Source organism: Vipera ursinii, assembly GCF_947247035.1.
Source record: "Vipera ursinii genome assembly, chromosome: Z".
NCBI lineage: Eukaryota > Metazoa > Chordata > Lepidosauria > Squamata > Viperidae > Vipera > Vipera ursinii.
The window spans coordinates 46,544,836-46,568,228 of NC_139517.1; the positions used below are offsets into that span (position 1 = coordinate 46,544,836).

Below are 23,393 nucleotides of genomic sequence, written 5' to 3' on the forward strand. Positions count from 1 at the left end.
TCAGACACCCATTCTCTGCGAAAGAGTATGGGTGCCTGAACTCGTGCAATATTACAATACACAGGAGTTTCCATTGACTCTCCTCTCCCTCAAAACAGCAGAGGGAAAACAGTGGCAAAGATTATTTTTGCAAGGTGAGTCCGGTGTGGCATAATGGGAGGGGGAAGCAGTTATGGGGACCAGGGGTGGTGGAATTGGGTGAACACCTACTGTGGTGCTACAACATTCATAATTTTGGGAGTTTTTCATAAAGACTAGGGGGCACCTATCACGTAACTTTGAACAAGCACTAAGCGAACACTCAAAGCTCAAGGGTTACCTGTATTTTCAAAAAGAATTTTTAAAAAATCTGTATTGGTAAAGAAGTTGATAAAAGCTTTAATATACATGAATCACATGATCTTTACCTCTTAGATCCTGTTGTGTGCGAGTACCAGCCATACTCTGACGAGGCATCCTGAGAGATGTTCGCAGAGGAGCATGCCTCTGTTCATCTAAGTAAGCTAGATCTTCCAAGTGGGCTGAGCTGGTGGCTGTCCAGAAAAAATAATCAGATATATTCATAAATACATTATATAAAATATAAATTAAGCCTCTTAAATCTGATACTACATATTGCCTTTATTTTGAATATAGCTCTAATTATGCAACTCATATTTGTAAAATTTTGTAAATTACAGGCTCACTTTATTTTGCTTAAAACATTTATATTCATTCGAGACAAATATTTAAAATCAGAGAATTAAAATCTAGTCAAATAATAACTGAAGAAAAGCAAAAAAGGAAGCTGTTTGTGATCTTAAATCAAAAATTTTAAACATTCTGTTTTAATACCTTTCTCCAGAAAAAAATACCAATTTATTAAAGAAAACATTAACATAGATAATAAATAGGAACTAAATTTGAATACATTTTGCTCCATTTTTGCTCCATTTTTCAAAGCTCAGATATGCTTAGTATTTTAAAGGTAACATTTAATGCTTACTATAACATTTTACTGTAGCCCTGATTACATTCCATCAGTACAGGTAGTCTTTGATTTATGACCACTCACTGCACGTATTTGCTCATTATACCTGCTCATACTTGTAGCTGGATAATCAGCTTTTTGACAGATAGGAAGCAACAGTTGAGGCTAGGGAAAATCACATCTAATAGGTAGTTAATACAGATGCCCCTCAGGGCTGGGTGCTCTGTCTGTTGCTCTTTTCTGTGTTTACCAATAATTCACTTCAAGAGAACCCTCTGTTAAAAGTTCTGACGTTTGCAGATGATACAAAGGCCATTGGCCTTATTTGAGATGGTCATGAATCTGCATATAGATGGGAGGTTGGATAAGTGGCCATGTTGTTCGAGTTGGAAGAAAAGTTTCCAGTTCCATCTTTTTGAGTACGGATTCCGCACAGGACTGTGTTTTGAGTCTGATACTGTTGACCCATGATTGCTGTGCTAAGTCTGCTACAAATCATATTGTGAAGTATGCAGATGACACGGCAGTGGTGGGTCCTATCCAGGATGATAATGAAGATTCTTATAGGGAAGAGGTGAAGGCTTTTGTGGACTGATGCAGTAAAATAACCTGGTTTTGAATGTTAATAAAACAAAGGAGATCATTGTTGATTTTAGAAAGATCTGACATAGTCATACTCCACTTTCTTATATTTCACCTCAATGATTTTTTTTCAAAGAGAAAATCTTAACAATTACCTCAGTTCTCAAATTTATCAAAACTGTAGCTTTGTATAACTTTCATTTTAGTATTGTGTATTTCTGTCCTCCATAAAAAATTTAAAATGCCACTTCCGTTCACATCCGGAGGTTTTTAGCTTCTTGGGAGCCCTTCCCAAGAAATTCAGTTGTAAAATAGTAAAGAAAGGATCAATATTCTCACCCAGTTCCAAGCATGCTCTTTACAATGTGCTAATTGAAGCTTTTGTTCTTGGGTTGTCAGCAGCTAACGGCTGGCCACAGAGGTGTAGCCAGTCTTTCGCCTGCTTGTTTAGAGGGCTTTCTTTGGATGAAACAGAAAGAGGACTGTCTCTCTGTAATCAGTGGTGTCAAACTCAATTTCATTGAGGGCCACATCAGCATTGCAGTTGCCCTTGGGGGACCGGGTGGGTGTGGCCAGGGTGGGCACAGCCTACTGAGTGGGCGTGGCTGGAGTCAGTATGGGCTATTGGGTGGGCAAGGCCACTTCTACATCATTCGTGTCAAGGGTGCCTATGGGGCACAAGTCACTTAACAGCTGCATTCCTAGCTATAAAAGTTCTGGTACCACCTGTAATCACGTCAAAGATTACTTGTATTAAACAATATATAAACAATTATTAATATGTTATTAATTACATTAACGAGAGCTACCTAATGGAAAAATTGAGCATGCTTCTCTAAAACTAAAGAGAATTTCCATTTATATTTCAGTTTCTGATTCCATAAACTCATCCAATGTTCCCATGTTGAAATAATGAGAGAAAAGTTTAAATGAGCAGGTGCCAAAAATCATTTCAAAATTTTGTTAACCTCTAACATAGCACTTCCCAACCTGAGTAAATTTCTCAATATAGTGATTTTTCTTTGGGTAATGACATACAAAAGCATCATCCAATCATAATAGGGTCATTTAAATGAGGACTTTCTGATAAACAATATAAAATACTTTTCTGATAAGCAGTTTGGGGTAATGAAAGAAAAACTTTGAAAAGCACTGTTTAACAGTAACTTTTTAACGTTGTTTGGAATTATTTAATGTTAATGGCATTGAGGAAAGGTTTAGGCCAGTCACTGTCTTGCAGCTTTGTCTATGTTACAAAACTTACAGAATGAAAGGAGGGTGGCCTTTAGTTCATGATGTTTTTGTTGTAAACTGAACTATAAGCTGATTCCTGGGGAAACAATAGAAGACCGAAGATAGCTCTGTAAGAGTGGAGCTGATGGCCAAAGCAGAAAGAGGAACCCGCAAACAAATTGGTTCCTTGGAATTCATCTCCAGATCAAGGAAAGCAATAGGATCACCCACCACACCTTTGCTCCATATAGAGGCTAACCATGATGAGATTGTAAAATAGTAATCTCCAATAGGTTTGAGGCTTGTGGGAGGCAGGGGAAAATCTTCCCAATTAAGCTTTGGGGTGTTCATTGGGACATTGGGTTCATGCAATGTCCCAATGAAATTTGCTTGTTATTGATTTTTTGGTTGTTAAAAACCTTCTGAAGGGCAAATTTCATTTACTCTGGATGAAAAAAGCTTCATGTAAGTTTAAGGGTTAGAGAGAAAAAATATTTTTTAATTTTTGGAAAACAGCAAAAGAAGACTAGAATATTTCCCACAGGTTGTTTAAATTTTTATAAAAGCATATATGAAGATTTTGAAATTAACTGTAAGAAATCCTCTGAAAGTTTTGCAGATTGGAAAATAAACATACAATAAGAGGAAACTTTGAAAGTTGACTAGAGATAACTAAAGATAACTAGGAATTACAATTAAAGAAGAGATCCATTAATACAATGGAACAATATAATTTGACTGTTGTTTGAGAACAATGTACTTAGAACATATGGAAAAAGGTTGCTGTGCATTTGAAAACATCAGATTACAAGAGAGAGATGTAAAAAAAATGTCATAATGTATTTACAAATGAAACTGGCTGATGCCTTGATTACTAAAAGAGACATACAAATAATAAATTGGATTTACAAAAGGGACATGAAACAACTGAAATTGTTTCTGAGAGAAAACAAAGTGAAGATGATAAATCAACTTGTAAAACATTACTTGAAGAGATTAAAATTAAGTTTTTTAAAAATAAACCAAACAAATATAGTGGAACTATTTCACCAGGTTTAAAATACGTATGTTGTGGTTTCTAATAGCTACTAATGGAACTTTTTTTGTCTGACCAAGACTGAATGACAAGGCTTTAAAGATTTGTTTATAAATGGGGAAAGATTTCTTTTGCTTCTGTTTGCTTTATTTTTCAAGAGAAAGTGATGTTGGAATATAAAATGGATTTATTTAACTAAATTATAATAGACTCATAAGGCTGAAGGAGACCTTGGAGGTCTTTTAGTCCAAGCCCCCACATAAGTCAGGAATGCCTTTTTGTTTTTATTTATTTATCAAACTTGAATGTTGTCCATCTTGCCATAGGAGACTGTATCCCAGACAAATTGTTGTCCAATTTTTCTTGAAATCTTCCTGGGATGGAGCACTCTGGTTCCAGTTGGCAAGCTGTTCAATTGATTAATAATTCTCACTGTCAGGAAATTGTTCCTTATTTCAAGATTGGAGCTCCCTCTTCCAATTATTGCTTGTTCCCTCCCTCCCTCTCTCTCTCTCTCTTTCTCTCTCTGTGTGTACAGAATAATATTTCAGGTAACTGTTAATGGACTTTTGCAGATTAGGATTGAATGATGTGTGTTTATAATTTGCTTATTGATCAGAAATGAGATATAAGAAGAAGTTATTTTTTATTTTTTTCTTGAAATACCAAAAAAGGCATTAAATTATCGAAATTCTTTATACTTGTCTGGAAGGAGATGGGATATTTCTTTGTATATCTTTTCAAAACTATGTTTCTCCCTTTACCCTTTTTTCTTTTCCTTTTACAATTTTTTAACTTTCTAAACATTAATAAAATCATTTTAAAAAATGAAGTGAATTCCAGACAGTAACATAACTATCAGAGAAATAATAATTGGTTTCAATTTTTTCATGAGATCACCAAGTTTAAACTCTAAAACAAATAATTACGAGTGTCTCTCTTATCACTAACATAAACTTTACAAGCTTATATGGCTGCCACCTGAAACTTTTATGGATTGTAATATGAAGTGTTGCCAAGCATTGTGTTATCCAAATAGTTCTGATATTACCAGAAACAGAGCTTTTGCTTTGCTTTAATTAATTAATCAATCATATTTCTAAAATGCCCATCTCCCTCAAACAAAACTTCTGAAACAAGCAATAAAAATGCTTTGTTATTCTATAAGTTAGAATAACTCATAAAATGTAAGTATAAAATATAATTACATTTGCATAATTTGTCCAACAATTTTACAAAGAAAAATAATTGTAACCTCTGAGATTCTTACCTGCGACAGAATTGGGGCGTGGCATGAGATAAAGTGGAATGGACTGTACTGACTGGGATAAAACAGTCTCTAGATTCCGGTCAGGGATCTTATTCAAACTGTACGTAGAAGCTGTCATGTTTTCATCCACTCTATATAAACAAGAATCTATATTGGATTTTTGAGATTGCCAAGGCTTCAGGTTTCCTCCAGATCCTAATTCCTTACTGCTTTCCCCTCCATACTTAGCACGATCCACATTTTCAGAATAACTTGTCAATGTTGCTGCAACAAACAATAAAAGACAATGAATAACAAAAAACATTTCATTTTTGTGACTTTGCAGATGATAGATTATGATTGTCAAGGTTTAATACTATGGATTTTACTTTTTTGAAGATGGTCTGTAACATTATAAATATATTTATTGCTACTTCTTGTCTCTATTCTGTATTAATGATTTCCATATTAACCTGGGAATCTGGTGGGTGAAAAGGCCAACCAAGAAGTAAGTTAGAAGGTGCAGCAACTAATTATATATCTTATATTTTTTTCTCAAATACCCTTTACATTCAGGTACAAATTATATGTTCAATTTCATGGTAAACTCTTGCCCAAGCTAATTGTGATTTGCATTATTAAAGCATGAATATAACAAATTCAAAAATATATAATACAATATATTATATAGCATTTATCCCAACAAGTAGAGCCTTGGTGGAGCAGTGGGCTAATGCCTCCTTAAGTAACACCAGCTGCAGGTTAGTGCAGGTTCGAGTCCCACCAGGCTCAAGGTTGACTCAGCCTTCCATCCTTCTGAGGTAGGTAAAATGAGGACCCAGATTGTTGGGGGCAATAAGCTGACTTTGTAAAAATGCCGCTGGGGGAGGGGCGAAGGCCCTAATAAGCAGGCATACACATAGAATGAAGGCTATTGTTAAGCACATTGATTTGTGCTTCTTAGACTGTAAGCTGCCCTGAGTCTTCGGAGAAGGGCGGGGTATAAATGGGATAAAAAAAAAGTAAAATCAAACACCAATATTATGGAAGAGTTGAAACTGTGTATTTATATTGCAGATTACAAATGCAACATCATGGTAGCACATGAATAAATACAAAAGGTAATATTTTAGGTAATATTAGGTAATATTTATAAATTTAAAATTTAAGTGTTCCCAAATTTTTAAGAATCACTACAGTATATTTAGCCAACATCACAATATCTTTCCTAACAGCACTCAACAGCCCATTCTGCAATTAAACTGCAAGGAAGCAGAGCAAGATACCTGCATAGTAGTTGAGTCAACCATCAAGAGGCAAACAGGACTTTGCTTGAAAGGCTATCACAAGCAATGACATGGATAACCACTCATTCAGCATAGTGAATCTTGTTGCCCCCAGCAGATCCCCAGATACACCACCTCAGCAGGCACCCTTTGTAATGTCAGATACCTGGGGCAGTGTTTGTCAGCAATACTGCCAACCTTTTTCTCCCATCCACAGCAATATCTACTGATGGTGGTGGTGGTGGGGAAACTATCAAATGTGAGAGTGCAGCAGGGCAATATGCTCAATTGTACAATTTTGATTATTATAGCCTGGTCTTGATGCTTGGTTGATGCTAACCTGATTTCAGATAGAACACAATTCCAAAGTAGAGGGACAGCTACAGAAAAGACATATCATCATGGTCCCTAATGACAAGCCATCACGGATGGGACTTGAAGGATGAATTTTTCTACTGTATCTTATGGGATATGCATACAGGTATTCCTCGACTTACAACCACAATTGAGACCAGAATTTCCATTGCTAAGCAAGGTGATTATTAAGTGAGTCAAGTTTGATTTTATGACTTTTTTTTGCTATGTTTGTTAATGGATTTGCCCATTGATTTTACTTTTGGGAAGCCAGCTAAGAAGGTCACTAATGGTAACCACATAACTTTGGGATGCCAGATGCCCAAATTTTGATTATGTGGCCATGTGGATGCTGCACAGTTGTAAGTGCAGGGACTGGGTTGTAAGTCACTTTTTTCAATGCAGTTGTAACTTTGAATGGTCACCAAATGAATGGTTCTAAGTCAAGATTACCTATAAGCCAATGGAAGAAGATAATTCAAAAGATTTCTGAACCATGTAAACCACAAATCAATGATTTGAGGGATCCATTTTATTTATCCCAAACAAATCAGCAGATCAATAATAAGAACATATATAACTGAACCAACCATTTATTTTCTTCTGAGGTTATATTCCTATGAATATTCCTATGAATAGAACTTTAAATACATAAAGTGATTTCAGCTCTCAGAAATACTGTACTACTTCATTGAAAGCTGTCCTTTGTGCATGATGAGAAGGGGGAAAGGGTACAATATGTGGATGAGTTCTTTTTTAGTTTCTGTGTAGCCACTGAATAAAACTCACCCTGGATTAAATTTCATTAGGTTTTCTGTTTTCTACACCATCTGAATTGCAGTGAGATTCACCTGAAATGGCTTCCCACAGTTCCTGAGTCCCACTGCCATAGTCTCTTATTATTAGTATGCATGAATCATGATGATATTGACTTAGCAGAGTCAAACATGATAGCTGATTCCAAAATTATACATATAGCACATATAGACACAGCAAAGAATAATGGTATGGTCAGCAGCAGATCACATAGCCCACCCAGAAAGGAAAAAAAAAGTTAATCCCTTTTTTCATGCCATTGACTGATGGTCCAGAAAATAAGCCACTGCTTGTGGCTGTAAAGTCCAGGGGGGAAACTGGACTTCAGGTGGCTGAGTTAATGTTGATAGCCCTCAAAAGAAAAACAGGTGAAAAGCTGTAGATATCATGAAAGGTGCTGTTTGTGTATGCAAACTATTACTGTACTTTATTTTAGACACAAGTTTTGATCAAGACAATGATAGTAATGAATACAAACAATGACAGGATTACTACCATTTGACGTTACAGATTCCATTTTCTCCCTGTCTCCCTCATCACAAGAGTGGACCATAACAATGTTGGCCCATTTAAACTTTCTGAGTGTCTTTGAAAAGGACGGCATTGGCAGAGCTTTTGAGAAGCATTCAATATTCTACTTTGTGTGTTCCTTTACATCACTGCTCCTTCATCTCAGTTATGAGTGGAAACAATTCTTATTTTGAACTTTCATTTAATTTGTTTCTTGTCTGGTACACAAGTCGGGAAACTGGAATTTATCAGCATTTATATTTGAATGGCCTCATCGACATCCTTCTATCAACAGTATAATTTGGATGTGGAAAAGGCTATGGCAACTTTTGCCCTTACAAAATGTTGATTAGTGACATGAACAGTTCCTTATTCTACCTTAGGAACGGTTTCATATTTAACCAATTCTTAACCCCCCAAAAATTATTTCTTTCTCCAAAGTATTAAGTCTCAGTAGCATAATTGATTTACAGAAAATCTCAGATTCAGTCCTTAACAAAACTTCTAAAGAATGATATCCCCTCAAATTTTATTCAAAGTAGAAAGATTTCAGACAAGCCATCTTTAACTTTTTTTTTCAGTTGTTTCATTACCCAGAATAGGCAATGTCAGCACTGATGATGTTACCCAGTTTGGGTGATAAAACTTCTGCAAGAAAGCAACCAAGCTCTGTGCACCAAGGATTTCTCATACTGCAGGATACTGCGTAACATATACACCCAACACTGTACAGTTGAATTTTAAAATACATTTCTGCATATCTAAGACTCACCTATGATGCCACTATCCCTGCTTTCAAGAGTAGATGTAGGACTTGTGACAGCTCCATAATTGCAGTCCTTTGCTATAACATCCTTAGCACTAGTTTGAGGGAGGGTGGAACAAGGGCTACTGGCAGGTGGTGAAGCAGTACTGCTGGTCAGTGTGGAACAGGGACTTATTCGCTGGGACACTGCTGAAGTCTGGAAAATTGGAAGCAGGAACAGACATCACAGTAAAGCTATCAGTAAAAACTTACAGGGTTTCACTAACATAGTGAAAAGTTCACTTGATATAATCACAAACATGTTAGACTACTGGAAAATTGATATATAGATTTATTTTATTTCCTTATGAACAGTATCATTTTGCTGCTCTTTAGATACAGAACATGTGAAAAATGCATTATTTTAGCAATAACAACAAGCAAACTTAGCATAAGATGAAGCCTGTATCATTAGGATAATTTCTTCTGCCCAATACCTTTTAAAACCATGTATTTTTACTGAGTTCTAATGTATAACAAAATACATGAAGCTGGACTGCTGACTTCATGTGTTTTATTATATATAACAAAATAACAATTTTATTCTTTGGGTATGGTGGGTATATTTAATTACTTCTAATTTGCAACAAAATAAATAAAGACAATGGTTATTTTAGAATAGCACATTTTAAACAATTTGTGAATCTGTTAATATTTATAAGCTGCCTGAACTCCTAAAAATTCTGGCCAGTGTACAATAATTCAAAAATAATTCAATTTAAGAAACAAAATAACAACATTCACAATGATGTTCGCTCAAATGGCCAAACGTTCATTGAAACAGTGGTATTTTTACCTGCTTCTTAAAAGCAAAGAGGGTTGGAACTGCTCATATTTCTGGAGAAAAGATGTTTTATTAGGGGTGTGTGTTTTTTGGGGAAGGATAGCTAAGAAGGCTTATGGCCAACTCCATATCCTCTGAATCCCACAAGGGAAGACACTTAACAGCCCCTCCTTAAACATCCAAACAAGTTAGGCAGATTTTACTTGGGTAAGGCATTATCTGATATGCCATGATAGTATACCATATAGTTCTTTAAAGGAATGACCAAAAGCGGTCCAAAACACCTACTAGTAACCAATGCAATAGCTTCAAAACCAGGGTAATTCTATACTGATTGGCTAACCCTGTCAACAACCTTATTACATGTTTTTACCACATGTAAACTAGTAAAAAGTATAACTAAGAACACATTAGTGAAATATTTGTATTACCTTGCAAAAAAGATAATGAACAACTTAATGACTATTAATAAAAATGTTCTTTTGAATTGTATTTCTATCAAATGTTTTGGCCATTTATGAATTAAGATTGTGAGATAGCCATTCTTTAGATTTAAAAAATCCTTTCTATATTTATATTCCCTGTCTCTTAGTGACATATCTTCAGTCTTCTACATTCCACAAATCCATGAGAACTTAAATATATAATGCATAGATACGTACATATATACAAATATACAGTACAGGTAAAAAAAAGAAAAACGATTCCTAATATTTTAATGTAGGAAGCTTGCAAAATGATAAAAAAGACTAAAACCAAATTAGAAAATTATAACACCCCTCCCTCCCAAACCAAACAAAACCACATTAGGATTGGAAGAGTGTGTTACAAACTGAGCTAAGCTATACTATAATATTTTTTAAAAAAATCATTATAATTCCTTTTTTATTCTCAAGTGAATTTCTCAGCTATGCCTGGATCAATAAAACAGTTTTGCACCTTTTCCAGGGTTAAACAAAAAACAAATACAGGAAAGTGGGATTTAGGGGTGTTTTTTTTTTGTTTTGCTGTTTAGCAAGCTTTTCACACTTCCCCAAAAAACTTCTGAACTTCTGAAGATCTGAAAAAATCATTAACTTCTCTGAATATCACTCAAGCCTAAGATCTAAGATAAATGTTCAAGATAGCAAAAGAATAAAAACCTCATGACATTGAGATTGTTTCCGAACAGTCAACAAAAAGTTGCTCAATGTGCAACTTCTCTTAAAATTAAAAGCAATTCTATTTTACTTTTTCATGGCTTCCTTGAAGGAAAATTTGAGGGAAGAAACTGTCTCCAAATGAAATAAAGTCATTTTTCTTGTTTCTTCAGGATGTACATGTATATCCATATGTCTGTATGTATATTGAGAACTCCCCTACCCCGTGGACTAAAATTTCTAAAACATTCCTATTCAAAAATTGACAATTATTCTGAAAACCTTGAAGATGAATCAACGAATCAATTTTCTTTCCTGAAATCTGGAAAGGGATAGTTTGCTATCAGACTAGTAACATGAGATGGAATAATTTAAGGAATCTGCACTGGCCACATTCTTTAAAGATGATCAGAGAAACTTTTATAAAGACCCAAATAGGAACATATATCTTTCCAATGACCTAGTATTGCAAGAACCACATCAACTTGCTCGGCTTTTTCTGGAAAAACAACTGGTGGTTGTTGTTTTTTTGTCAATAGATGCAACATGCTCTAATTCATCCAGAATAATATTCAAACCATAGGTAGTCCTTGGGTTATGCTAGCAATTGGGACTGAGACTACTGTCATTCAGCAATGTAGTCATAAAGCATGATGTCACATGACCATATTGCCTAATGATGAAAATTCAAGCAGTTCCAGTGCCTGTCAAAACCCCAAGACATGCAGGTTATTAAGTTAGAAGCTCCAGAAGTACCATGGAAGAAATGAAAGGGTGCTGCAGGGAGCCTGGACAGGCCACACATGAGTTAGAAGAGAGCGGTGCTGTGGTGTGGCATGAGCGTGGGGAGGCCAAGGGAAGGAAAGGGTGAGTCAGTGCAAGTGCAGATAAGTGAGGGAGACTTACCAGATCACCTTGTGACCTTCCCTGTCATCTTCCCCATTGATTTTACTTATGGGAAACTAGTAGGCAAGATTGCAAATGATGATCATGTGGCCATGGGACACTATAGCTGCCATAAGTGCAGCCTGGATGCCAAGCATCCAAAACATAATCTCATAACTGTGGAGACACTTCAATAACTGGCATCTCAAGGACAGTCTCAAGTTTCATTCATTTATCTTTGCCAAAATTCTGAATGATTCAGTAAATAAGGATTACCTATACTAAACTGCTAAATTGCAATGTATGGCTGTGAAAGTTGGACCATAAGAAAGGCTGAGTGCCAAAGAATTGAGGCCTTTGGACTATGATGCTGGAGAAGGCTCCTGCGAGTCCCTTGGACTGCAAGGCGATCAAACCAGTCAGTCCTAGAGGAGATCAACCCTGACTGCTCTTTAGAAGGCCAGATCCTGTAGTTCAAACTCAAATACTTTGGCCACCTAATAAGAAGGAAGGACTCACTGGAGAAGAGCCTAATGCTGGGAAAGGTTGAGGGCAAGAGAAGAAGGGGACGACAGAGAATGAGGTGGCTGGATGGAGTCACTTAGGCGTGAGCCTAAATGAACTCCAGAAGATGGTAGAGGACAGGAAGGCCTGGAGGAACAATGTCCATGGGGTTGCAATGGGTCGGACATGACTTTGCAACTAACAACAACAAAATACTAAATTGCTAGAGGGCTGTCCTTCTTAGAGGGCTGCCCTTTCTAAAAAAATAATTAGCAGCAAGGGAAGTTTTTAATGGCCAAATAAAAGAGTAATTTACAACAAGATTGTTTAAGACCATTGTTTGATCATATTAAAGATTTTACTGTGTTTCTGTTGAATATGGTTAAAAAGAATAGAAAAAATTTGGACATAAATGTATTTTAGCTTAAGAGGGACATGTTTTTAAGTAATATATACATTATTTCCTTTTTTCTTCTCTCTCTTGTTTTTGTTTTAAGATATGAGAAATATAAAATTGTTGGGATGGCTTGTATGAGGAAAGCCGCCCTGAGTCTTCGGAGAAGGGCGGGATATAAATGGAATTAAAATAAATTAAATAAATAAATAAAAAGATTTAAATACTTAAGTATAATTAACTCTAAGAAAATCTTAACAGATAAAAATGTTTTTGAATATTGTGGGGAAAACAAATTTAAATAAGAACTTTAAAAACAGGATCTACGACAAGGTGATTAAGATGTTTAATTAGAAAAGCTTCATATTGATGTGGTTGTTACTTGTAGAAATACTAGAAAAATGTCTATATTCAATTGTTATCTATTAAAATACTAAGAAATGTACTAATTTAAGGTTGATAAAAGAATATTATTGGAAGAAGAAAAAATCAAGGAAAGCTACTATGTGGATTACGGAATTATAGAAACTAATTGTTATTGATTGTTTGTAAATGTAAACCCAGACAACATGCTGTTTACCAAATATTAAGGTGATTTTGTTAAAAAAATAATAAAATATATAAAATTGCCCACCAAAATGGTAACCGTTTATCTACTTGCGGTCCACCAGCTTTCAAACTGCTGGGTCAGTAGGAGCTGGAGAGTGTGACAGGCGCTCACCTCATCCCACGGCAAACAACTGGATCTCAAATACGAGTCTGCTGATCATCAGTCTAGTGTCCTAATCACGTGAGCCATTTCCAGACTGCTGAAGCCCTTACCTACTGGTTTACATGGGAATGCAGTCAGTCTGGCAATTCTTGAAAATTTATGGACTTGTTCTGCTTGCTTTTGCCTGACAAGTTCTAGTTAATCACCAATATATATGATTTTCATACATCAAATACAAGATGAAGTTTGAATCATAGCATGGAGTATTTTGTTTTCCAAAAACAGAATACAGTGAGAACATTATCATTCTGCACAAAGTTTTAAGCTCACCTGATGGTCTTCCTGTCCTTCCATGTTATACTGATTCCCTGCCTGTAGCTCAGTGACTTTTTCTCCCAGGAGGAAGCCCAGACGAGTCATGAGTGTGTTTGCTGCCTCATCTACAGAGGGGGGAGGTCCTAGCTCCTGTTCAGTTTCACCTGCATGGAACGAGAAAAAGAATTCAACTACATCCTAGATTTTATATATAAAAATATGATATTGCACTTGTAGCACTGAAAATATTCTGCATACTATTATAAAGAGGCTAAAGAATAAACTTTTAAATGGAAAAGTGCTGTAGGATTGTTATATTCCAGGTTGGTCCCAACTCATGGAACAGAAAGAATTACACTGATAAATTAAAAAGAACTGTGGACCGCAAGGAATAATGGTTGTTCAATCTGAAGTTCAGCACCTAGTGATACAGCAGTAACAATACAGCTGATAGTGTCAGTGAGGCCTGGAGGTAATATATAAACAGTAGGACATTCAGGTTTATAGCAGTGACATTTGGCAGTAGTGAATTTCAAAAAAGGTTGGCAGGACAGTATGAAGGTGGCACGAAACCTATGAACCATATGTTTCACAGGCTTGTCTACACCAGGGCTTTTCAACCTTTTCACAGATTGTACCAGTTTTAGGACATGACAATATTGGAGTACCACCACTGCTTAGAAAGGTGTCAAAAACCTGATGACTAAAAAAAGGAGGGGGATTTTGGGTTTTACTAATTAGATTCATTTGTTGTTACAGAAATAACTAGTTTATAATAATATGGTTCAATATTAATGCTTTCTTCTATTGCAACAGAGGAAGTCTGTTCTTTTCCCTTCTCCCCCCACTTTCCCCCCCTTTTTCCTCCCCACTGTGTCCTACTATTTGCTTTTGTATTTTTGTATTTTATTTTATAATTAATAAAATATTACAAACTGTAGGAAAAAAGGAAAAAAGTACCAGTTTTAATTTCTTCGGTGGCTGTTCCTTTGCTGAATCACTTTCCCTTTGCACTGACTGACAAATGTATGATGAATTTGTCCATGTTTATTAATATGCACACTACCAGCTAGCTCAGGGGTCTACAAACTTGGCTCTTTTAAGACTTGTGGATTCAACTCCCAAAATTCCTCAGCCATAATGGCTGATTGAGGAATTCTGGGAGTTTTATTTATTTTTTATTTTAATTCCATTTATATCCCGCCCTTCTCCGAAGACTCAGGGCAGCTTACAAGTTTAGCAGAGTTGAGGTCCATGGGTCTTAAAGTTGTTAAGTTTGTAGACCCCTAAGCTAGCTGGTCGGCTCTTCTTCCTCTCTCCCTCCCCTCTTCTTCCTCCTTGCCTTATGAGCTCTCTTTCCACAGTATAGGAAGAATGCATCCCACCCCAATCTCTTCCCTTTACCGTTAAAGACACAGGAATCAAACACAAAGCAAGAAAGTCTCACAAAAGCCTCCCAGAATAAAAAAACGCATAAACTCCAATTTTTTTCCCCTTTAAGCTGCCTCAGGTGTGTCACATGTCACAATGTTGCAATTCGGGACTGAAAGGCTCCAGAAATTGCAAAAAGCTTTAGCCTTAAATTAAGCCTGTTTACCTCCAAAGAAAACTTTCTAAAAGCCATAGACAGACTCAAGATAAGGGGTAAAGCTAACTACATTTGTTTAAAGCAGGGGTCTTCAAACCTGAGCCAGCCCAGGATGGCTGAGGAATTCTGGGAATTGAAGTCCACAAGTCTTAAAAGTTGCCAAGTTTGAAGACCCCTGATTTAAAGGGCTTAAACCTACAGAAGTCAACACTTTGGACTCATTGCTAGCCTTTGTGAAACAGACTAAAATAACCAAATAATCAAAGCACACAAAGGAGCCTCTGAATTACAAAACGCTGTAAAAAGTGTAAAAAAATCCTTATGGTAACCCAATCACTGCCAGCTGATCCAGAACTAAATAAACCCACCTCCTTTCTGACATGCTCATTTCCCAGCTTTTCACTTTATTGCATTCTCCTGGCTGGAGAAAACGAACCAGGTGATCTTTTCTTCCAGCAACAGTGCTGCTTCTTCTCTGTCCCTATTGAGCTGTCCTTCCATAGCTACTTCTCTGTTCACTTTTCTTTCCCTGTTGTCTTTTTCCCGCCAAAAACACCTCCTTTTATAGCCTCTCCTCACCTCCCCCACTTTTTCTTCAGTTCACTTCCAGGAAGAAGGGCCGAACAGCTAGCTTAGGGATCTACAAACTTAGCAACTTTAAGACCCACGGACCTCAACTCCCAGAATTCCTCATTCAGCCATGATGTTTGAGGAATTTTGGGAGTTGAATTCACAAGTCTTAAAAGTGCCAAGTTTGAAGACCCCTGAGCTAGCTGATAGTGTGCATATTAATAAACATGGATAAATTCATCATACATTTGTCAGTGCAAAGCAAAAGTGATTCAGCAAAGTGAACAGCCATTCACTTCTAGATGTGATTTCAGGCCCTGATGTTGTTACTTTACATTCTCATTTTCATACCTTTTCTCTGAGATATGGAATATGCATTTCCTCACTTGGCCAATTTGGAACTTGCAATGTGCTGGAACTTCATCTTACTTAGGAAGACTAGAGAATCATTTGATCTATGCAAAATAAATGGAGCCACTCCAGAAGGTCACTGTGAGGACTTTCATATTGGCCTGGGAAACTTAAACCAATACTTGATTATTGGCAAATTTCCATAATTTAATTATCTCTATAAATTGAATTGAAGTAGACTTAGCAGTAATTAGCTTCCCTTACTAAAGATAAAATTGTCTCCTTAAAGCAGTGATTAGCTAGAAACACCATCTGGGGGGGTTGTTATTGTTATTTTATTGGGGTTTTAAGATGTATTAATTGTTTTTAGTATATGGGCATGTATTTAATTATTTTTTAACTTTTGTAATCTTGTATTTTTATTCTTGCCCTGTTCACCGCCCTGAGTCCTTCGGGAGAAGGGCGGTATAGAAATATTATTAAATTAAAATTAAATTAAATTAAATCTTGAGCCATTCTGCACACTTCATCCAACCAGTTAGATAGTTGTGTAATGATCCCAAAATTAAGAAGGGCCTTCGTCCTTAGTCAGATTCAATGGCCTCCCAACAGCCATTACCAAAGGAAGATACCAAAAAATTCCTGCCTTCGAACAGAGACTGTGTTCATAGAGAATTATTGAATTGATGAAATATGTTATTTTCTACTGCCATATTTCATTCTTTATTAAGCATCCTAGTCAATCTGATTTCTCAAATTCTTATTATTATCAGATCAATCAGATTTTATTTCCTTGACCACAGCCAAGTATTTCCTTGACCACAACCAAGATTATTGCTCTATAATCTGCACAGCATACTGTAATATTAACTCTAACTCTTTTTAAATGGAATAATTCTATTTTTTCTTTTATCTTTTAACCATGATTGTTATGTTTTATTTCCTGATCTATGACCAAATAAAGATTTGATTGATTGATTGATTTGGGTAAAACTTGAGATTAGTTTTAACTGCTTAAAAGTGACTTGTTCATTCGGATATTGTTGATATTCATTACTTATTAAATCTGTATTTTTAAAAATCATATATAATACTATATCAGTAGAAGCTACCAATAGAAGAGAATACTGTAGCAGCAAAAGCAGAAGAGCAGAATCTTTCAGAAAACAACCAAAAATAGATCATCCTCAGTTCTTAAAAAAAGCCTTCTCTTGTCTGATTTGTATTCTCTTTGTACACAGCCTACATGAGGTTTCCAAGCAACTAGTCAAAGTTCAGAGCTGCAGCTAAATAAAGCTTTAATGAGATTCTTACATCTGCAGTAGCCTGAAGCTGTTCAAGATACTAAAGAATTTAATTGATAAACAATAGATTTAGAACACCTGTTGCATCAAGTCAGGGAATAAAAGTATTTTATTTCTAATAATATCATTTTTGTAGAATACATTACTAGTAAAAATACTTTTCAAACTCTATAAATAATTTAAAAATAATTTAAAAATGGGGGAAATGTCATCGTATTATAGAAATCATCAGTCATTTACAATTTGCTTTGATGGGACATTGAAGAAAAAAGGGAAAACAAAAACAAATCCCACTATATTTTTATTTATAGCCCAACTTTATTATTTTTACAAATAACTCAAGGCAGTGAACATATGCAACATATCTTCCTCCTCCTATTTTCCCCACAATAACAACCTTGTGAGGTGGGATTGGACTGATAGAGAGGGACTGGGCCAAAGTCACCCAGCTGGATTTCATCCTTAAAGTGGGATTAAAACTCACAGTCTCCTGGTTTCTAGCCTGTAACCTTAATCACTAGATCAAACTGGATATATAGTTATGTTGCTTACTTGTGTCTTCATATATTTCTGTATGAATCTCTGTACTGCAAAAAATATATACTATAGCTGACTTGGACAACTGTTACGAAACATTTAATACCATGAGAAAGTCTGACAATTCTCTGATGACACTGAGAAAGAACAGTAGAATCAGCAGGCACCTGTTAAAATTCCTTCTTTCTGACACAGAAGCAAGGAAAGCTTCTACAAAAAAAACCCCTGAGCTACAATGTTAAAAGCACTATATCAGATGAAAGACTTACTGTCAAAGATCAGAATTCCACTTAAATGAAAATAAAACATGCAAAAATAAAAAAGCCAAAAATAAACTGTAATAACTGAACAATCAATACAAAAATTATACCAAGCTTTAAAAAAATGAAACAGAATTTGGCAATATTCAAAGAAACTAAACATTATTGGTCAGTTAATAGCAGAGGTACATAAAATAGATCTGCAAGGCTCAAACATTTAAAGGATATAAAATTGGCAATATAAAAATACATAGATTATATTTTTAACCATCATGAAGTTCTAAGAGTAAGGAATTTTCCTAAACTTTCCTTCAGGAACAATTATTAATGTGTTGTAGTATATTAGGGTTAATGCTCTCCAAAATTTAGTATTGTAATATTGGAGAATAGCTTATAAGGTGATCTGAGCTAGTCAAAATAAAATTAATATATAGGCTTCCATTTTGCAACCGCCATGGACACTTGGAAGACGAGCTCTGTCTTCCTCGTCCAGTTTTGCATCACAGGGGGACCCGGAAAAGGGTCGAAAGTTGCCCTGTAGGGGCAACCAACAAGGAGGGATGCTTGCTGGATCACGGGAGAGTGGTAGCTCTCCCGCTAGAGCTGGCGAAACTCTCCAAACTGACTAGGCTGCAGACAGCCGAAGTCACACTTACCATCAGGCAACTTTAAAGCAGTGTGTGTGTGTGTGTGTAAGGTACAGGTAAAGGTTCCCCCACACATGTGTGCTAGTCATTTCTGACTCTAGGGGCCGGTGCTCATCTCCGTTTCAAAGCCGAAGAGTCAGCGCTTGTCCGAGGACATCTCCGTGGTCATGTGGCCGGCATGACTAGATGCCAAAGGTGCACGGAACGCTGTTACCTTCCCACCATAGTAGTCCCTATTTTTCTACTTGTATTTTTACGTGCTTTCGAAGGTTGGCAGAAGCTGGGACGAGTAACAGGCGCTCACTCTGTTACGCGGCACTCAGAATTCGACCCACCAAACTGCCGACCTTCTGATCGACATGCTCTAATAACCATTTTTATTCTTACCACTAAAGACATATTTATTGCATTCATCAATAATCTTTAATATATATATATATATATATATATATATATATATATATATATATATATATATATATATGCTAAAGATTATTGATGAATGCAGTAAATACGTCTTTATGTAGCGGTAAGAATAAAAATTATTAGTTTAAACATGAGACAGTGGATACAAAGAGGAAGAGAGAGAAAGTATTAAATGTTGGGGGAAAGAAACTTTGGTTATTAAATTTAAGATATTTGGAATTATTAGAAAATAAGAATATTATATTGTATTATTAATTTGTTGATGTAGATGGTGAGAATGTAAATAGATAAGATGTGTACCCTGAACACCAGATTTCATGAGGAATAAAGGGAATTGGGGACATTTAAATTTTGGATATGATAAATATTAAATGTTAACTTAAAATTGGGAAAATAGTCACTAGGTTATTGATTGTCTGAAAGATTGAGTGTTAAAACAATTAAGATACATATAAATTAAAAACTATTGATAAATTTTAAAAAGTTGCTTTTGATTGTTAGAATAAAAATTGTGTCAGTTTAAATAAAATACATATTAAAGGGAAAAGAGAGGAAATATTTACTGTATTAGTTTGAGATTTGTACTAATGGTATTTGTATGTAATTGAATTATTGTAATCCAGTCGCCACGTTGCTTTTCAAATAGGTAATTGTAACATTAGAAAACCAATAAAATTTAAAAAATAAATAAAATAAAATTAATATATCGATGATAAGATACAGCCCTGCTCATCTCATGTATGCAATAACCAAGCTCAGAGAGCACCAACGATCTCCACAACTCCTGTACAAATAGGAATTACTCTGCACAGGGCACTGAATATTTAATCTTCAATTTTCCTAAAGTTTATTTATTAACAAGAGCATGAATCCCTCTACAGTAGAATTTTTTTGTACCATCTCCTACATCTAGAAAAAATTAAATGCAAATTTAAATTCAATAAAGGAAGCACATACTGCAGATCCAGTTTTAACAGTAGGCTTTTCAATTAGATTAGGGCATGATCTATAATCAAACATCCAGCTCTAAAGCCTAACTATCTATTTATGTTTTGAACTGACCCATGTTTATTATAAAGATGTTAAACATGTTTCCATAAAGTACTTAAAATACTTAGTGGTCTGTAATGCACAGCTAAATCTTAAATGTCTTTTTTTTTTACAAATAACACTACAACGGTGCAGCTCCACTTTCTTCAAACCTGTGCAGCACAATTTATGAAGGTAAAACGCAGGTGCTAAACTGATTATTCTAGATTATTAGTCACAACTGCAGCAGTGATAGAATTTTTACCCAGCTTAAATTGTTTCACCACTTTTGCTAATTCTAACCTGGACCCAGCCTGGGAACAGACTGTCATCAAAGCTCCACAACAAACTCTTTTAGCTCTTCAACCTACGTAGTATCCTGAAGTGATCTTCCCACACTTTTTCATTGGTATAAGAAAAAACAAAGTGGTCTGGAAACTAGATGAGTAGTTCTCTCAGGAAAATGATTAAAAGCTATATACATCCTTGACTTACAACCATTTGTTTAGTGACCATTCAGTTACCACCCTGAAAAAAGTGATTTATTACCATTTTTAGGACTGTTGCAGCATTCCCGTGGGGTGTTTGGCATCTATTTATGACAGTTGCAGTGCCCCGGGGTCATGTGATCATCTTTTGTGATCTTCTGACAAGGAAAGTCAATAGGGAAGCCAAATTCACTTAACAACTGTGTTACTAACGTAACAACTGCAGTGATTCATTTAATTTTTTTTATTATCATTTTATTGGGGTTTTATTAATGTATTTATTGTTTTTATGGGCATGTATTTAATTACTTTTTAATTTTTGTAACTTTGTGTTTTATTCTTGCCCTGTACACCGCCCTGAGTCCTTCGGGAGAAGGGCGGTATAGAAATATTAATAAATTAAAATTAAATTAAAATTAATAACTGTGGCAAGAAAAGTAAGATGGGGCAAAACTGACTTAACTGTTTTGATTAGCAATGGAAAATTTGTACTCAGTTATGGTACTAAGTTGAGGACTAAGTGTATTTCCATATGGCAAACAAATGCAAACTTTGCTTTCAGTAACTAGCGTGGTCTCCTTAGGCAACAAGTACAACTAAATGTTTCTGTTAAATGGAAATCATTCCCACATATCAGTTTGCAGGAATTTTAGCCCAATCCTTCTTATACAACAGTTTCAGCTCAGGAATGTTGATGGGCTTCTTCACATGAATTGCCTGTTTCAGGTCCTTCCAAAACATCTCTATAAGATTAAAATCAGGATTTTAACTTGGTCATTTCAAAACATTAACTTTATTCTGCTTTAACCATTTTTTGGTCATATGATTTGCATATTTGGGGCCATTGTCTTATTGCATGTCCCACTTTCTCTTGAATGTTGGTTAATGGGCATATACTCCGCCATTCATCTTTCTGAGCAGGCCGCATGCTTTCTGATCACTCTTGTCTTCTCTACAAAGGAAATTGACACTGTCATTAGTAGTCTGAAATGTGGTAAAGGACCAGGTTTCGATGGCATTCATCCAGAATTCCTGATAAACTCCAGGAGGCACACGTGGAATTGAATTGGTAAATTCCTCTGACATAGTTTCCAATGGCTGCCTCCCACCAGAATTTTAAAAAAATATATATCATTTCTAAAAATTGCCAAACCAATAGACAGAGTTGAAAGCTATTGCCCAATTGCTCTTTGAGCTCCTGCTACAAATTCCTAGAAAGATTAAGATAAGTTTCATAATAGATGAATATCTACCCATGGAACAAGCCAGCTTCCGACAAGACCAAAGCTGTCTAGACCAGGTGCTAAGCCTAACAGGCTATTTTGAAGCAGGATTCCAATGAGGCCTCAAAACCACAGATGTGTTCATGGACCTAACTGCAGCATACAACACAGTTTGGAAGGATGGGCAAACTGTTGCCATAATGTCCCCTGCAAAAATCTCTATTGACTAATTGATAACATGCTGAGTGATAGGTCCTTTTAGACAATAATAGGGGGCAATGTAAGTAAGGTAAGAAGGTTAGACAATGGCCTCCCACAAGGCTCTGTAATGGCATCTACACTATTCATACATATCAGATATGCCAGCAACAAGGGTAGGCAAATTTGGATACACTGATGATTTGGCCATAGCAATACAAGAAAAACGCAGGGACTTGTCTGATAGCCTCCTATCCAAAGACCTTAAAATCTTGCGGAAATTCTTCACTGACTGTAGGCTCACTCCTAGCACCAGCAAAACATTAACTACGTGCTTCCACCTTAACAACAAATGAAGCCCCAAATGCCTACTTAAAAAACAAATTATTCCCCTATGATCTCCATAAAAAGTACTTTAGAGTAACATTGGATCAGACTCTCTCCTACAAGAAATTCCTAGAGAATATGGTGGCAAAAATCAATACTAGACACAACACACTCCAGATATTATGTGGAACTAAACAAGGAGTCTTAGCTCTCACTATCAAGTCATCAGCACTAGAATCTACTCCACAGCAGAATACTATGCCCCTGTATGGCTTAACAGCTGCCATGCTAGGAAGTCAGACGCCATACTCAATGACACTATGAGGATGATAAGCGGATGTTTTAAAACCACTCCAACATGCTGGCTTCCTGTTATGAGCAATTAGCACCACCAGCTTTACAAAGGCAAAATGCACTAGTGAGAGAATACAGAAAAATTATGAACAACTCACTCCTACTGATGCATGCCAACCTTCCTCATTTATCAGCAGGAAGAATCAAATCCACTGGCACTTGCACAGCATCTGCCCAACAACTTTAACATCAATTCCCAATGGAAAGCCAAATGGTTCAATGAATGCCCAGACACAGGATGATATATTAATGATCCCACAAAAAAGGTACCAGGCTTTGAACTATCATGTCAGCAATGGACAATCCTGAATAGGACTGACATCTCAAACAGCATCTAACAGGGCATAGTATCCTCCTCTTAGTGTGATTGCGGGGTCCCATGTCAAACTGGAGATCACATAGTGACTGGCTGAAAATTGAGGGCATATACCGGTCCAGTATCTGATATTTTTAGTATAAACAATGCTGCACTTCAATGGTTTTAATATTTTAATACTGATATTTTATAGGATTCTAC

General features: G+C 35.9%; 1 protein-coding gene across 1 annotated transcript in view; it reads right to left on the minus strand.

Moving 5' to 3' along the window:
- TANC2 (tetratricopeptide repeat, ankyrin repeat and coiled-coil containing 2) overlaps window positions 1–23,393 on the minus strand; it is a 370,144-nt gene that overhangs the window by 117,623 nt on the left and 229,128 nt on the right. Inside the window, exons 6-9 of the mRNA XM_083378993.1 lie at window positions 13,590–13,738; window positions 8,809–8,998; window positions 5,092–5,355; window positions 408–533 (exon numbers count right to left, since the gene is read on the minus strand). Coding sequence (XP_083235119.1) covers window positions 408–533; window positions 5,092–5,355; window positions 8,809–8,998; window positions 13,590–13,738 — 729 coding nt within the window. The remainder of the gene's footprint in view (window positions 1–407; window positions 534–5,091; window positions 5,356–8,808; window positions 8,999–13,589; window positions 13,739–23,393) is intronic.